At 32.5% G+C, this 17,798-nt stretch overlaps 1 protein-coding gene and 1 pseudogene across 3 annotated transcripts; one reads left to right on the top strand and one right to left on the bottom strand.

The window, feature by feature from the left end:
• The first annotated feature begins 1,070 nt into the window (after nt 1–1,070).
• On the top strand, nt 1,071–4,906 carry LOC132300951 (probable fructokinase-7; annotated as a pseudogene).
• A 264-nt stretch (nt 4,907–5,170) lies between these two features.
• On the bottom strand, nt 5,171–15,620 carry LOC132299065 (MADS-box protein SOC1). Of its 3 annotated transcripts, none has more exons than XM_059795512.1 (8): nt 15,430–15,616; nt 14,617–14,806; nt 7,818–7,899; nt 7,052–7,113; nt 6,828–6,927; nt 6,673–6,714; nt 6,521–6,562; nt 5,171–5,606 (listed from the first exon to the last, which is right to left on the bottom strand). In XM_059795512.1, the coding sequence occupies exons 2-8, from the start codon at nt 14,796–14,798 to the stop codon at nt 5,469–5,471; spliced, it is 648 nt and encodes a 215-aa protein (XP_059651495.1). In that variant the 5' UTR covers nt 14,799–14,806; nt 15,430–15,616; the 3' UTR covers nt 5,171–5,468. The 3 variants fall into 3 exon arrangements, with proteins under 3 accessions (XP_059651495.1, XP_059651496.1, XP_059651497.1); XM_059795513.1 differs by lacking the exon at nt 15,430–15,616 and adding an exon at nt 15,271–15,403; XM_059795514.1 differs by lacking the exons at nt 5,171–5,606; nt 6,521–6,562 and having other exon boundaries at nt 6,667–6,714; nt 15,430–15,620.
• Between the last annotated feature and the right edge of the window lie 2,178 nt (nt 15,621–17,798).

Genomic DNA, 17,798 nt, shown 5'->3' with positions numbered 1-17,798 from the left:
TTCATTTTTATTCTTATTTATAACTATAAATCACTTTATCATTAAACTTGATACCTAAATGAAACAGGTAGACTTCAAAATAAATAAATAAATAAATAAATATATATATATATATATATATATATATATTGTGTATATATTTATTGTATGTGTAGTTGTTTAAAATCATACGTAGGGTTGAATTTTGGATGATAATTATTAAATTTTGTAACTCCTCTGCTCTTTAGTCTTTGAAGTCAAATGTAAGACAATCCTAGCTTTTTTTGCAACTCCTCAATGTCTTTATTCTTTCTTTTTTTAATCGTTTTTCAATAATATTTTTTTTAATAAAGATCCGCAAAATTTTGCTCAATATCTTTTTTAATTTTTTGATATAGAACGAACAAAGAAGATGATACTGAGAGAAAAGTTTGCAAAGTAATTTAGAAATAGAAATGATTAAATAATAGATAAAATAGGAATTTTATATTTATTACTTTATTGAAAGTCGATCAAGAAACATATTTTATTGGCTTTGGTTCATTGGACTTCTAAACTACCAAGACTTTTTAAAAGTTAATTATCAAAAATTTCACCAAAAACTCTTTATTATTAGTGAAGGCTTTTTTGACTTAGAAGCTCGTTTTGAAGCTACAAAAAACCCAGCGAAACAGGCCTTAAATATTTGCAGACAACACCTACCATTTAAATTCAATTGGGAGATACATGTGGACTTTGGGCTAATCATTCGCGTGTGTATAATGTAATTAGGCTTGTTTGAGGAGAGAAAATCCATAAATGCTAGGCGGGTAGGTTGTGACTTTTGAGCATATATACAAACATACACACCTGTATGCATATACGTGCGCGCCCAAATATGAACTACAGAACTACAAAGAAGAGCTGTAAATGTACATGGAAAACCTCCTTAATCCCGGCATAGTAGGATTCGGAGAAAATAGAACAGAGAATATATATATATATATATATATATCGTATATAACTTGTATAAGTTATGAATATTGAGTGTGAACCTCCTCCTCCTCCTCCTCCTCCTCTTCCTCCTCCTTATCTTCTTGGTCCCTGTAACCATGGATGACCCACCGAAAAAGATGGGGACCAGAATGTCTTGCTGTTTTCCCGTCAATTTCGACGGCTCCTTGAAGCGAAGCTTCAAACTATCCAAGAGTAAGACCTAGCCAGCTGGTGAGAACTTTTTTTCCTTCACTTTAATGGATACCCATTTGAATTTTGACACCCAATATGCAATTTCACGAGAATTAATGGATAATCTGATTAAATTTAGATTATGGTTTTTTTTTTTTTAAATTTATCTATTGAATTTTTATTTGAATTGATCATGTTGTTCCCTTTTAATTGCATTTCTCGCAAACCATTTTGATTTTTGAGGAAAACAAGGTTTGTTTTATATTTATATGGGCATCAGATTTCTTCATAGTGTTTATTTGAGATTGTTTGATTCTGGGTTTATGTGGATTATTTGATTCTTGCAGATTTAATTCTTGAACAAAAGAATGTACTATTGTTGAGCATAATAGGATCACAAGTTGTTTTTGGTCATTAATTATTTGAAGTTCCTGCTGAAGCTTGTTGTATTGTATGTACCGATGTTTTCATGTTTCTTTGAGATTGTTTGAGTGTTTATTCAGTTAAATATGTATCTACTTATTTGAAAGGATTGCTTGATAAATCTATTATCGTTTGCTTTCCGTTTCCAATTATGTGATCTTGTTTTGGTTCATAGATGTGCTAATGTGCATTCTTTTTAAATGGCCCTAATCTTAAATGTGTGCTATTTGCAATTGATACTGACAATTATGTTTGTATCAATCACAGATGACCTTAGAATACAACAACAACAACAATCAATTCTTTTTCTCAACTACTCGAGGTCGATTATATGAATCCTATGTTTCCATTTCGCTCCATTTAAAGCCATAACCTCGGTCAATCCACATGCTATCATACCCTTCATTACTAACTCAAAAAAAAAAAAAAAAAAAAAAAAAAAAAAAAAAAAAAAAATCTCTACCCACTTTAGCTTTGGTCTTCCTCTTCCCCTAGTAGTACCCTCAATGTGGACTATATCACTTTTCTTAACTAGCGCACTTAAAGGTCTTCTTTGCACGTGTCCAAACCATCTTGACCAATTTTCTATCATTGATACTGTGTAGAGAAGAAACCACTGGTGGTTTGCTTTGGGGAACTGTTGATGAACTTTGTGCCGACTGCTGCTGGAGTTTCACTTGCAGAGGCAGACGCTTTTAAGAAAGCTCCGGGTGGGGCTCCTGCTAATGTTGCTGTTGGGATAGCAAGATTAGGAGGTTCCTCAGCTTGTTCAGTTGAAATCCCTAACTAGTTTATTATCACCTCTTGCAAAAAAAATATCCTTGTTAATGAAAGTTTAATGCAATTGCATCAGAGAGTTCTATCTTTTGCTTGCTCCGTAGACTCAACACATTTAATTATGTATTGATGCCACATTTGGAGCTGCAGAACAATCCTTGCCTGCATAAACCAAAAAATTTCATTGGTACTTGTAAGGGAAAGGGTTTTAGGTATTCTGTAAGGGTTATAAGTTTTAGACATTAATAAAAGTTTGATGGGGACTGCAGCCTTTTAGAAGCTAGTGCATTGTTTCAAGGGGTTTCCCTTGTGCTCTTGATAGGATAAGAATTCATATCAGTGGTTCTGGCATAAGTGCTCAAGCAAATGCCGTTATGAACATTTATCTGGTTAGCTCAAAAGCCAAAAACTAATAATAACAAATAAAAAGAAAAACTATAAGTTTCAAGAGAAAATTGAAAAGAAATGTAAATACTCTAATATGCCAATGTCAAAGGCCCTTGAATTTATGATGTGCACCATGAAACACTCATTTTGCTATCATTTTTCTCAGCGTGATCTGTTTGTAGTATGGCCTGTAACATGTTATATGCTTGCGTATGCCTGTCATTTTGCTCCTTGGCATCTTTCTTCTCTGCTTATCCAGTCTGAGTTTTTATGTTCGCGGCGATAAAATTAGCTTGATGCTCTTTCATTTCTGGCTTCAATTTTTTATTCACTTCTCGCAATCTTGTTCTTGTGCATAATTTTACCTTTTCAGCACTTCATGAACCATAGAACCGTCCAAAACTAATTTCTCTGGTTTCAATTCAACCTTTTTTTTTTTTTTTTTTTAACTACTGGTCTTCTTTTGTCTGCACATCAGGTTGGTGAAGATGAATTTGGTCACATGCTATCTGACATTCTGAAACAAAATAATGTTGACAATTCCGGAATCCGCTTTGATACTCATGCAAGGACTGCACTGGCCTTTGTTACACTGAGAGCTGATGGTGAGCGTGAATTCATGTTTTTCCGTAATCCAAGTGCTGATATGCTTCTCTCTGAAGCAGATCTTGACAAAAACCTAATTCAGAAGGTAAAACATCTTGGCGTATCACTGTATCAGAAGCAAGTAGAATGAAAAATGGCTTCCACTGTTTGTTCTAGTAATTTCTAGTAGCCTTTTTTTTTTTATGTCGGGGGTCTCTTGAATCTGAAACTTCTTTAACTAAAAAGAGTATGATAGCCAGAAACTGTTTACCATAAGATGCTGTTTTCTGATTATTATTTATGTAGGCAACCATATTTCATTATGGTTCAATCAGTTTGATCGAGGAACCATGTAGGTCAACTCATATTGCTGCAATGGAAGTTGCCTAAAAGTCGGGTTGTATTCTCTCTTATGACCCGAATCTAAGATTGCCTCTGTGGCCCTCAGAAGAGGCTGCTCGAAAAGGCATCATGAGCATATGGAATGAAGCTGACATGATCAAGGTACTTTCTCAAATGGTGCTCCAGAGTATCTTAGTAGTTTCTTCAACTATAATTTTTAGGTAAACTTTATTTTATGGCTGACCTTTTGTGGCTTTTGCAGATAAGTGAGGAAGAAATTACATTCTTGACAGGAGGTGACGAACCCTATGATGACAATGTGGTGTTACAAAAGCTTTACCACCCAAATCTTAAGCTTTTGATTGTTACTGAAGGGGCAGAGGGCTGCAGATACTACACTAAGGTTCACATCAAATTTTATTCGCCCTAGTAAGATTAATATTTTATTTGTCATCTGCAATTTTTTGTTGCACAATGAAATGGTTCCACTTGGGTTTATGTTGAGATCAGTAGATGATTTTCTGGTTTCCTTCTCTCTTTTGCGTTATGCATACAACCTCTTGATTTCTGTTTGATGTCAACCCAATACTTTCTGCAGGAATTTAAGGGTAGGGTTAATGGTGTTAAAGTTGCGGCGGTTGACACAACAGGTGCGGGTGATGCTTTTGTTGGTGGAGTGCTGCATAGCTTGGCTTCTAACCCTAATTTGTCAAAGGTTCAATTTTTACACCCACCTATTTCTCTTTTCATTAAGTTAATTTGTTTCATTGAAGGCACTTAAAGGAGTGCAACTCATGTATACAAAGTCCAGTAGTCATTCACCCATCTTTACATATCACCAATAAATTGGCATTTGAAATTGTGGATCGGCTCTTCAACTTCACCAAGAGATTGATGTCACTCAAAATACAATTTTTTTTTTTGGGTATGAGAAAAACTAATTTGAACCTCGAATGGGATTAAATATAACTTGTGATGTGTCACCGCAGGATGAGAAGAAATTAAGGGAAGCTCTAGCGTTTGCAAATGGTTGTGGTGTACTCACGGTGACAGAATGAGGAGCTATTCCAGCGCTACTCAGAAAAGAAGCAGTTCTCCAATTTCTCGAAAAAGCTACAACTTAACAAGAGCTACAACTACCATAGTTTCCAGCTCATATATGTGCATTTGTGTGTGTGTGTGTGTGTGTGTGTGAGAGAGAGAGAGAGAGAGAGAGAGAGGGTGTACATATTGAGGTTCCACTGCCTGGCGGCTGGCTATCAAAGTTATCCCTTTCCCTTTAAACTTGCATGGATTCATCTTTCTTGTTGGAAACTTGACTATCATGATCATAATATATTTGTAAAAATGAAGCCCATCTGACCACAGAAGTTGTATAATGAGAAATTACTTCTTGCGGTAATATACATGTATATAATTCCGTACATATATCATGCATATATGTACATATATGTATATATATGCCCTATATATATACAGGCTCAAATGGATTTGATAAAGCCTTGTTCCAAACATAAACCGCACATTCGATATATACATTAAATTTGCAGCATTTCAGTAGAAAGGTCTTCTATACAAAAGAAAATTAAGGAATAGAACCACAATGTAGTAAGTAGTATTTTTTAATCATCTCTTTAATGCATATTTAGAATAAACAGAATGTTACACTCACTATTATTTTATGGTTGCGTGAGTGCAAAATTGTTTATTATAGGCACCTATTTGGCAATACACATAGAAAATTGATGATAAATACTACCATTAAAAATAAATTGCAGACATACACAAGTGGTCTGCATTATTATCAATTACTTTGATGGAGTACGCTTAATTCTCCCTTCTGGTGGACCAATGAATAATTCAGTCTCCACATCTGACTTATCACTACCCTCTGTGCAGGTGTTTTCTCTATCTTCATTCGATCCTTCCTGTGGTTGGCGCACGTACTGAAAATGAACATATATAGAAACAGAATCAATGCCATGCAAATTTTATACCACGAGTAAAACTAATGAAGAAAAGTTGCCCATCCAAGTTTTCTTGGAGTGTGGAGATACGCAATTCCCGTTCGGTTTGGTCCGGTTTTTTGTGCGACTCCAATAAATACTGTCTAATAAGATATCCAAATTCAATGTTCCCAATAGTTCATTTAATTTGTTTCATTAATAGATTATTTGTTCCGATCGCGTCCCAGTCATCTAGCTCATCCGAGGTACCTGACAATATAATCTACCTCGGATCTTCGTCATTCCACTCGGTAAGAGCTCCACCTGTATCTCTTAGTGATTTTCATTACTATCACATCCTTGCAACCTGACCTGAACCTTACACTTTTCGTGAGGCATCCTCTAAGCAGAAAGTAATAAAAGAGTTAGATGCACCAGCCAAAGATTTCAATGCATGCTACAATGCTCGATCGGGACTTAACATCATTTTCATTATTTTGTATATTTTCTGGAGACAAAGGTCACATTTTTCAGCCAATATAACTACCTCTTAATAACTTTAATGAATGCAAGAACATTACATTCTTACTATGATAAAGAACTTCCTTTTGGTTGTTTCATCATGTTTGACACTTCCATAAACCTTCCGAGTCTGTCAACCACAATGCACATATTTGCCTCACTGGGAACTTAGAACTTCCAACCTTGCGTGTGGGAGGAAGAAGAGATACCACTTGAGCTAAACAAATAACCATTCCAAACTCGTAGTTTGTATGATTCAGAAGTTTCCTACTTTCCATTTCTTTTTTTCATTTTCATGACAACCAAAAATGAAGCATAGTGCCCGAGCTCGGAGGAGGAATTGAAAATAACAACAGTAAATAAGCCCAGAAAAGTGTAGGAAGATTAATTACCTTCTCACAAAGCATTGCATTTTCAGCTTCTAGGACTTTCTCCTGAATTTCATTAGGAAAAAATATATAACCAAACAGAATAGGCGTTATCATCAATGAAACAGCATATAAAGTATTTTTTTTGCTTAGTTTTTAAAGTTCTAACATCATACCTTTTCTTTTAGCTGCTCAATCTGTTCCTTGTATACTTGCACCTGAATTTTAGACACGGATGAAAGAAGGTTAGATTGCAAGTTAAAAAAAAAAAAAAAAAAAAAAAAAAAACTAGAAATCTTAGGAAATCAATGTGTTTAGTTTCATAGTGAACCTTTCTTGCGCGAATCTTGGTTACGCTCCGCTCCAACTGCTGTTCAATCTGTTGCAGGTCTTGAAGGGTGCACGAGCTTAGGCATTCTCCCAAGAGTCTCCTGATGCATTACAATTTCAATGTTCGGAGATGCATTAAACTCCAGTCACATATGAACTAAAAAATTGATTCGAGTTCAAGTGCCAAAAAAAAAAAAAAGGTGAAGAATTTAACAGTGTTTGAACCGTTTTGAAACTTCGAGATGCTCTATCTTCTTTGCCATGTTTGCTGCCTCGTGCTGCAAATGCTGGCATTTCAAGTCGAAATTGTGAGAAAACTCAAATTCACTAAGGTTTTTCATTTCTCAAGAAGGTGCGTAAAAAATGAAAAACCATAAAAAAGAGAGAAGAACTTTTGGATGCTTCTTGGCAACCAAATGAATCACAAGCATATATGTTTTTGTGCTATGGTACAAAAAACTCAGTTACAACTTCTAGAAAAAGAATAACTAGAAAAGCTAAAACCGTTGGCAAGGGTGAATATGCTCAGCACCTGAGATCGGATTGATACTCATGGTCTGTAAAGCAATGAGACCTTTTGAATGGTGTTTTTTTTTTTTTTTTTAAACCCAGGACCTTACTTGCTCTGCTACCATGTTTACTACCATCTACTCCGAAAATTTAAGCTGTTAGAGAAGATATAACCTTAATATTTAATCATTCAACAATTTTAATAACAATCAAAATTTCATTTCGAGTGCTTTTAACGACCATCTCAAACCAACAATGGCAAGAAGTACAATCAACCAAAACGGAAAATAAGGTGATACCACTTAAGGTGATTTGGGAGTGTGGAGAAATATATAAAAATGATGTACAAATATCTAATAATGAAGACAAAATATATCTTGTAGTAAAAAAATTTGTATGCTAAACTTCTAACCTAGGTTTTGATGTAGTATACCATAATTTGTGAAGAGAAAATTGGTGTGATTAAAATAGGAGGCATAACCTGCATGTTTTGTTCCATTAATGTGTTGACAGTTCGAACATCTTTCTTGTGCCTCTGATAGCGTTCTATTGTCTCCTGCATGCTGAAGCATTTCAAATCCAACATGAATGTAATTCATTTATTTTTCTTATTTTAGCCTTAAATAAAATACAAAATTAATTCTACACAATAATCACACAAAATTATAAAGATTTTAAGTTAAGATGATCAACCACAAAAAGCTCAATAAAACTAAAACATAAAACTGAAGAAGCTCAATAAAACTAAAACATAAAACTGAAGATTATTTGGTTAAATCTGGCCTCTACTGCGTTACAAATGAATCCCAAATTACTTGATTACCTCAAGTATGAATAAATAAAGGTTTCTTCAATTAAATAAGCATGTTAGATAAATTTGTAGGATAATCTGAAATAGAAATAAAATGTAAAAAAAAAAAAAATGCATTTATTAGACATATAGTGAATAACTTAATAACCAAAACTAGACATTGACCTATCCATTACAAAAAGTGATACAATCTTATAAGTATGAGCTGGTGTTTTTTTTTTTTTTTTTTCATAGAGTTACATGGCAAGAAATAAGTGACTCTTTTGAACTGCGTATATAATAACCTAAGAAAAGTTTCTCAAAAAAATAATAATAATAATAATAAGAACCACAAAATATCAGTGGTGACTAAATCTGCATAAATCTAGTCCTTCCATTCATATATAATCTGATTTATAATTTTCTTTTTTTGTTCCTTGTCGGAAACATAAAAATAATATAAAAAAGTAATTTTTTCATGTCACCCCTCAGAATTAAACAAATTGGACAATGGGATATTCTTCTCTAGGTAAAAAATGACATCTGGTTTGTTCAACTCTATAGCATTTTATAGGCTCTTCATAAACTGGTATATCAACCTAGTGGTAACTTGAGGCCACTGTGGACTAGTGGTATTGAACAGAAGCAAAAGGCTCTCTAAATTGTAATAGTCTTATGTTTAGCTTGTTTGACATGATCGATCACTTGTATTGAATCATCACCTTCATATGCAATTTTGTGATAACTTCACAATTATTATATGTCCTAATAAATAATGGTGAATCAGAATATCTGATTCAGGGCAAAGAATGATAAATTGTTTTGTCTTCCATCTCCATCAGGTTCTTTCTCCATCACAACCTTCCTACTAAGGACAGCAAATCCATGGCTTACCTTCATATTCCTAATATTTTTCTAAATGGGTGCCAATCTGCTCCATATGCGCTCCTACATTCACCTCTACACTTTTTGTGACTTAAATTTTTTTTTTTGTGTGTGATATGTAGGTTAGGCTCGAAGGTTTCATGGTGGTATGACCTTATTTGTGTACGGCTTTTCTCTCAATATAATTTACCTTTTGCTAAACTTTTTGTTTTTTCATTTGAAATTCGACTTGAACTCTCCGTATTTCTTATATTGAAAAGGTGAAAAATATAATTATACTATAACTCTTAATTTTTATAGAAAATTTAGTTTTTTAAAAAAAGAAAGGGAGAAACACCTAGAAATTAGTTTTATTCTTTTTGAAAATTGACTAGATTACTAATAAATATGTATAGGTTTCAAAAAAACACTAATCTACCCGCCACATGCATCAAAAATCACTACTTACACTAACCTGACTAGTTGGACATCCGGACTTATAAAAACTCAATGAGATGAGTTTAAAGTTTTCTAACAAGCGTGTGTGTATATATATACACACAAAAATAGTAAACCTATACTTACTGGAAACAAAAATAGTAAGGGCCTATTTGAAATGTGTTATGATATTGATTTTTTATATATTGGTCTTTAAATTTGGGTCCATATCATGTTTGGGACGGCTGATATTGGTTTAAAATAGTTCATAACATATCAGAATTTTTGGGCCAAATCCATATCACCAAATTAGTGATATTGTGTGTTTTGGTACTGTAGCGGAGGAACTAAAACAAATTTTTTAATTTCCCAAAACAAATTCTCGTTACCGACCATGGTTCTGATTTCTACCCAAAACACTCCTATAACAAAACAGTTGTTTTAGTATTAACCAATAACGCCTAAAACATCTAGCATGCCAAACGGACCTTAAACCTATGGTTATGGTATATAGTCAATGACCATACATTTCAACAAAAAGACACTAGTTTCTAATGTTATACTTTTTACTATTTTAGCCTAATATGATCATGTACTTGCATGAAAAGATTTTAACGTTTTTTTTTTTTTTTTTTTTTTTGGTAAACCCTAAGCAGTATCTGTGATCATATACTTACATGTAAGTGATCAGCTTTAAAAAACAAATATTAAAGAGAAAGTAATGGGATTGGAATGATGAGCTAAATAATTTGGGGCTCAAAATGGAAAATTATAATGGAATAATTAAGGTGAAAGAAGTTTGATGCTTCGTTCAGTAGTAAACAAAAAATTTGGATAGAAGGAAGAAAATAAGAGATGAATGAGACATTCCTAGATAAAAGAATGTGTACTTTCCTCTTTTTGTTCGATTTGATGGGAGAGAAGAGAATAATGTCATAATTTACTATGTTCGAGAAAGAAAGAGGGAGTTTTAATTTAGGATAGTAGTAATTTAAAACTTCTATAATAGCCCCACTTGTCTTCCCTCCTCTTTTCTGCCCCTATTTAGAGAGACGAAAATCTGTAAAGGATGAAGGATGACCCATCCCTCCTATATACTATCATTTCTCTGTTTGTCTCCATTCTACTAAACGATTTGTTCCTTCCTTCCTATCTTCCTTCTACACCTCTTCATTCTTTTTTACCGAACAAAGCATAAGGAAAAACCAAAGGAGAGATGTTTAAAGATACATTGCAGTGGAGTGAGGAAGTGTTACAAATAATTAAAAAAAGAAAAGAAAAAGAGAGAACGTTTTAAAGCAGGGTAAAAATTAAGCAACAAGAAGATTTAATCATGTGTAATAAACTCAAATGTGAAATAAAGAAGATAGTAAGCAAAGCTTACAAAAGGGCTTCTAACACAATGGTATAACTTTCTCATCTCCAAAGAGGAAGGGAGGGGCTCACAAATGTCTTATATGAAAAACTAGGCACAAAAAACGTGAAAAAATATTTGTAAATCAACAAAAAATCAAGATAGACCAAATAAAAACCTAAACCAAATTAGATATGTTAATTAAGAACATAGATAACACAATATTAATCAAAGAAAATGATATATTAATTAGATAAAAAAATATTGTTCAACATCTATTAAATGAGGAGTACCGACTTTGAAGGAAATGAATTTAATATAGGAATGGTAAATAAAAATACCAACAAGGAGATAGAGGACACACTTAAAAAGAAGGGGAATAATAAAGCCGTAAGCCCACATAATATTACCCATTTAAACTTGGAGAACATTAGGTAACATAGGAATTGAGTGGCTAACAAAGTTGTTTAACAATAAATACAAGGCATGATGACAAATGAGTGGAGAAAAAGTACAATAGTACCAATTTACAAAAATAAAGGAGATATACAAAATTGTGACAACTATAGAAGAATTAAATTATTGAATCACAATGAATATATGGGAAAGGTAATAAAACAAAAAAAGGAATCCATGGTATCCCATAACCAATTCGAATTCATGTCGAATGAGATAAACAAAGGAAGTTATATATCTGGTTAGACAACTAGTTGAAGAATATGTGAGTAAGCAACAAGACTTCCGTATTAATTTTATGGATTTTTTTTTTTTTTTTTTAAAAAAAATAAAAAATAAAAAACAACAACATATGATTGGATTCCAAAAGATATAATTTGGTGGTAACTATGAAGATAACAAATTCCTTTACAAATCATAAAAATATCCAAGATATGTGGATGAACACAAAAATTAAAGTACGTACCAAGTGTGGTGAAACTACTGAGTTCTCCGTAAATGTAGGATTGCACCAAGGATCGGAGCTAATCCCATATATTCGCAATAATCTTAGATGAGATAACAAAAGACTTCCAAAATGAGATTCTATGGTACATGATGTTTGTATATGGTATCATGCTCTTCTATAACTCTTACCTCTCTAAAGATAAATTAGCAATAAAAGTAGAAATGTGGTGAAATGTTTTAAAATCAAAAAGGATTGAAAATTAGTTAAACTAAAACAAGTATATGAAGTAAATTAAATAAAGACTTGGATATTGATAACACTTTAAGACCAAAAGATTAGCCAAATAACTACTCTCGCTATATAGGGTCAATAATACAAAAAGATGGAGAGATAGTTATTGATATAATTAATTAGTAAAATTAGAGTAGGTTGGACTAAACTAGTGGGATTTTATGTGATAAAAGAATAACTCTTAGCTTAGAAGAAAATTCTATAGGACCATTATTATACCAATTATATTGCAAGACTGAGAATGCTATGATGGATGAGAGGAGAGACTAGAAGAGATCCATTTATAGGGTCACTAATGAAAGTGTGAGAGAATTAGAAGCGGCATACATTGGTGAAAAGAAATTAGAGAAAGTAGACTTGGGTCGTTTCAACACATACATGGGAGTTAGGGATGGACGTGCTAGTCAAATAGGAAGACTAGTTGTCATAGAAGGTAAGAAATAGAGAGACTGACAAAATATAATATGAAATGAGATCATTAAAAATGACTTTAAAAAGTGAAATATAATAAGTGAAGTGACATAAAATTGAAAAGATTAAAAGACATAAAATTTATGTGGCCGACCCTATTCATATGGAATTAAAAATAAGATGACGAAAATGAATATAAAAAGACAAACAAATATATAAAGGCTTAAGCCTTAACCCTTAACAAGGGGAACTAAATAGCCAAACAAAACAAGGCCTAAGGTTGCTAGGATATGTAGTAATTCCAGAGGAGAAAACAAAGAAAAGTTGATACAAATAGTATTCCGACTAAGAGGGAGAGATCAACAGTACTGTAGCTGGAAAAAATGAGACTGCCACAATAAACCTCCAAGTTGATAAGAGTGGTAATAACACACTTTGAATCAAGATCGAGAGTGCCCATAAAGCAAACAGGAATGTTACTTAAGCTCCATTGAGCAGCAAAAAATACATCCAGCACTAGAAACGACAAAAGACATCATGCCAGCTTGTCCACCTTCTTTCTTGGGATACTTTAGTCAAATCACTATTGTAATTTTTTTAACTTGGTTGGGTTAGTATTGTAATTCTCAAGGAGGAGAAAAAAGTGAGGGTGTCATAGGCAACATTTATTTGGGGATGGAGGAGTAATAAATTAGATATCCCCACTGATTGAGTAGGTTTTCTCAATGAATCGGGATGTATTTGTGACGTTGTGGTCTGAATTTTATTTCATCTCGGGTTGGGTTGCAATCCAATTTCAACTCAAAAAATGAGAGAATTTTTTTGACTCGTCTTTTGCTTGCAGGTCTTGAGCCCTATTTAGAACTCTCTTGTAACTCAATATACAAGGGCGTTTAGAGAGTGAAAGCCATAGTTTTCTCATATTGAAACTTTTTGGCATAATGAAGTTTTTCGTCAGATCTTCACTCTATGTAGGCATTAGACTTAAGTCGAACTACGTAAATCATTCTTTTTGTGTGGCATTTTTACAATTTCTAATGTAATTCGTGATTCATTTTGGTTTGTCCTAACACTCTTCGGTGTATGGAATGGTCCAATACAATTTAAATTCAAAATATAGTAAACTACGTCAAAGATGCAACACCCATGTAATATCGATGCACACACTCAAATTAGGATGTTCCTAGGATTTTTCTTCTTGTAGTGCGTTGAAAATTGAAATAATAGTGTTTAAGCTTCTATTTTAGCATATTAAATTATTGTTTAGTTAATTACTTTGAAAGTATATATAATCATATAAAGCATCTATCCATTGGATAAAATATCTGAGAATAGGAAACAATGTATAAAGATCCGTGTCCTTTAAAGGTATTAGGTATACGTGTAGTAAAAACATGACAGTAATAGAACGTGGAAGTACTACCAATCCATTCATACTTTTCCCCATATAATAAATATATATTTATAGTCATATAGTTCAAAAGAAGTACAAATTTGATTCGATATCTTGATAGTGTGATTAGCGCCTTCAGTGGATTTTGAGAGTGACTTCGACTCTTTACATTTACTAATCTAACTTCTAACCTTTGTTGCTTTGTAAAAAAACAAAAAAAAAAAAAGTACAAATTTTATATTAAATTATTAATTTCTATTTTCTCACTTACAACCAAATGTATTTAATTCAGAAATCCCTTGATGTACATATACACACTCATCCACATATAGTAAACAAAAATTGGAAGTATCAAAGCAAAAAAAACACACACACCACAGAGAATCATATGAAGATCTATGAGACAAAACACATAAGGAACAAAACCCATGAAGCCTAGAAAGCTAGCTGTTTAGAAAGCATATATTATACCAAGTATTTTAACAAATCTGAAAAATAAAAATAATAAATAAATAGAAGCATTAAATTCAGTACTAGGGTATAATTTATTTCCCCCTATTTCTCAACATATGTTGATGGATTAATAATAAACAAAGTATCTGTAAGATGACACCTATGGAGTCAACAAAACAAAAAGTGAGCTAGACCCGATTGCAAACCAAGGGGAGGTCCATTTCTTATAAACCCTAGCTATGGTGTAAAATAGTATATAACCACACTTCTATATACAAATTTATTCACACACATAAATGATCAAGTACTTAATGCGTTGAATAGTGATCAGAATATAAACAATTTTCAGCAACTATAGAGAGATATATATATATATATATACCTTGAACTGGCGAATTCATAGAGCTTTCCCCTAGGAGAGAAGATGATAAGAGCAACCTCGGCGTCGCAGAGAACTGAAAGTTCGAATGCTTTCTTTAGCAGCCCATTTCTGCGTTTGGAGAAGGTGACTTGCCTGCTTGTGGCGTTCTCTATACGCCTCATCTGAGTCTTCCCTCTCACCATCTCAACACCTAAATTACATACATATATATATATATGTATTATGTATAGATAGCCAAGAAGAAAATGAAGCTGCTCAGTATCGATCACATAGAAGAAATCAAACAAATAAATACCATCAAGACTTTTCCAATACAATTAAGTATTATGTGTGTGTGTGAGTTAGAAGAAACATACAGATCCTACAAAATATGAAAAAACCCCATATCAAAATCAAGCTCAAAGAAAGAGAAACAATTTAAACAGCATAAAGAATAATTTAATTTTATTACAAGAAGTTGTCAATAGATCATTTACATATGTGTGTGTATATGTAAGTGTAGAATTGTGTGTGTATATCTAAGGGAAACATAAGAGATCTTACAGATTAGGCAAAAACCCAGATCAACAAAATGATACAAGAAGCTATCAATGTGTAATATAATACATTTGTATATATATCTGTATATATATGAGAAGAATACAGAAATCTTACAGATAAGGCAAAAACCCAGAACAAAATGAAGCTCGAAACAACATCAAGAGATTATTTTCTCAATACATATATATGTGTATGTATATAAGTGTGAGAATTATATGTGTGTGTGTGTATATATACATGCAAGGGGAACATTAACATAGAAAGAAATCTTACAGAATAGGAAAAACCCCAGAAAGCAGTAGTTTGTTGTGGTGGAGTGAAGAGGAGAAGCACAAGTAAGTCAACAATAGGCCAAATAAAGGAAATGACAAATCTGAGAAAAAGAATAAGTGAGGAAAAAACCCAGTCCAGGTGACCTAAAAAGGTTAATAGAGAGGTAGTAGTAGGTGCAGTGATTGATTGATTTAAATCCTGTGTTGTGGGGTACTTATCATCACATAGCATCACATATGTCTAGAGTGAGAAAGTGTAGAGAGAGAAAGAGACTTTCCTTATTCATATACCACGGTTACCACCCCTTCTCACCTTTTTTTGCTTTTCTTAACTTATTCAAACCCCACCCCAACAAAAAGAAAAAGTAATACTAATATTAAAAGACTATAAATGAACAAAGCTTCATTCTTTTGCTTGTTTTGGTAAACCCACAACAGAGACTTCAAATCAGAATTAGGCCCTAGTTCGTAACAGGAATATAAAGGATAAAACCAACCTCTACAGTACTAGTAGTGGAGCTGGGATCTTGTGCCGCACACGTGTAGAAGTTTACAGGTGCAAAATTGATTCGAATGGAGTCTAAAATGAAGTTAAGGTTCTTTTGCACGGTACGTCTGGCACACTTAATATTTATTTTTATTTTTATCATCAATGACTTACTTGTGGCATTCGAGCAAGAGTTGGATTCGTTAAATGTGCACGTGAGAGAATTTGGAATCTGCTGAATATGGTACACCCTCAAAAACGATCTAACTCTTTAAAAATTAGAATAAATATTGAGTGTGCTTGGCCTATTGTGTATCGAACTCATTCAATTTTATAAATATTGTATATGCACAAACAAGTATCGTGCACATATAACTTGGATGAGCCGATACCAAACTCGCTCAATGCATTCTCTTTATATCGTGCATATATAACTTGGATGAGCCGATACCAAACTCGCTCAATGCATTCTCTTTATAACTGATAAGATAGAGAGTTCTGTACTCAATTTTGTTATATGTTACTGTTCTTGGTTACTGATGGTAGAAACAAAAGTTTCTACTTTTACAGTTGAATGGGTTAGGTTTTCGAACCATCATCCTTGAATATATATAATTACGCAATATGATATATATATATATATATATATATATATATATATATATACATGTGACCATGTGTGGGGTGTAATTACTGTGTACTATGTGACTGTTGTAAATGGGTGGTGTCCGTACAATGTTGGGGACCGCACAATATTGCCAGAATGATTATCGTACCAACGAGCCAATGAAAAATCGAAAACTCATAGAGGGTGGACCTTCTGCTTTTGTCAAAACGATGACATGACCACTTACCTATCACGGAAAAGATGACGATACCCATCACCTCCATGACATCTCCCTCTTTCTCTCACTAGGGTGAGAAATAAATCATAGAGAGAGAAAATCACTAGTACATGACAAATTGATCATCATCAACCAATTAAATATGAGAAAGACTGCAGGGTAGTAAAGTTATTTTATTGTGATAAAAAAATCATGAGTTCGAAATATGGTCACAGTAATTTTATTTTTTATGTGAATGTAGTAATATTATGTGTGTACAAATTAACTTCAATAATATTTCATAAAATGTATGGTAAAAGTGACCCCCCAACAAGTAAGGATGTCATACTTTGCCGTCGCGGTATCGTTCACAATTTTGTGAACGAATATTAATATAAATTAGTTAGTTTATATATAAAAATGTATAACGATATCAAACTCTTAAAAAAAATTACAAATCAACTAATAGGTCGCGTATTAATCGATACGACGAACAATAATGAGTAATTAAAGCGTGAGAAAGAAAGTATTGAATATTTTTTATAAAATAAATTTAGTTGATATTAACATATAAAATGAAGATTTATATATAGATAAACTAGCAAAGAGAGAACAATTACAGTTTGTATAGGAGGTAAAAGATAAAAAGGACAACTGAAATTAATATTGGTTGAGTTTATTAGAAATGACCATAATGGATATTTATATAGAATGGAGAAAAGAAATTAATGCAGCCAACTCAATTTATAATATTTGTCCATATAATTGAGGTAAGGATGTACAATGACACCGAGAAATTATAAGTTGTAATAAATAAATAAAAAAGTTAAAGTAAAAAATTTATTAATTTGCAAAATATAAGTTATATATTGTATAAAATTTATTTAATATATTTTAATATTCATCGTCATCATTATCCTTGTCTTTATTCTATATAGATTGGTAATATAAGTCAAAAGAAATATATTTTTTCGGTAGTTTATAAAAATTCATAATAATATGACAATTTTAAATTCAATGTGTGAACTATATAAAATCTAAAAATTATAATTACGTAAA

The sequence above is a fragment of the Cornus florida genome, unplaced genomic scaffold, assembly GCF_030987335.1.
Source record: "Cornus florida cultivar Cherokee Brave unplaced genomic scaffold, ASM3098733v1 CherokeeBrave_3.0.0_Hap2_Chr03, whole genome shotgun sequence".
NCBI classification, from domain to species: Eukaryota; Viridiplantae; Streptophyta; class Magnoliopsida; order Cornales; family Cornaceae; genus Cornus; species Cornus florida.
This window is presented reverse-complemented; position numbering and strand designations above follow the sequence as displayed.

Bases quoted from the DNA above. Each gene is read 5' to 3' on its own strand.
- LOC132299065 (XM_059795512.1), bottom strand. From the start codon at position 14,798: ATGGTGAGAGGGAAGACTCAGATGAGGCGTATAGAGAACGCCACAAGC. The intron at 6,928-7,051 runs GTTCAAACACTG...GTAATGCATCAG, and splicing joins CATCTCGAAGTTTCAAAACG to GAGACTCTTGGGAGAATGCC. The intron at 6,715-6,827 runs GTTCACTATGAA...TCTAAAATTCAG, and splicing joins CCAAGATTCGCGCAAGAAAG to GTGCAAGTATACAAGGAACA.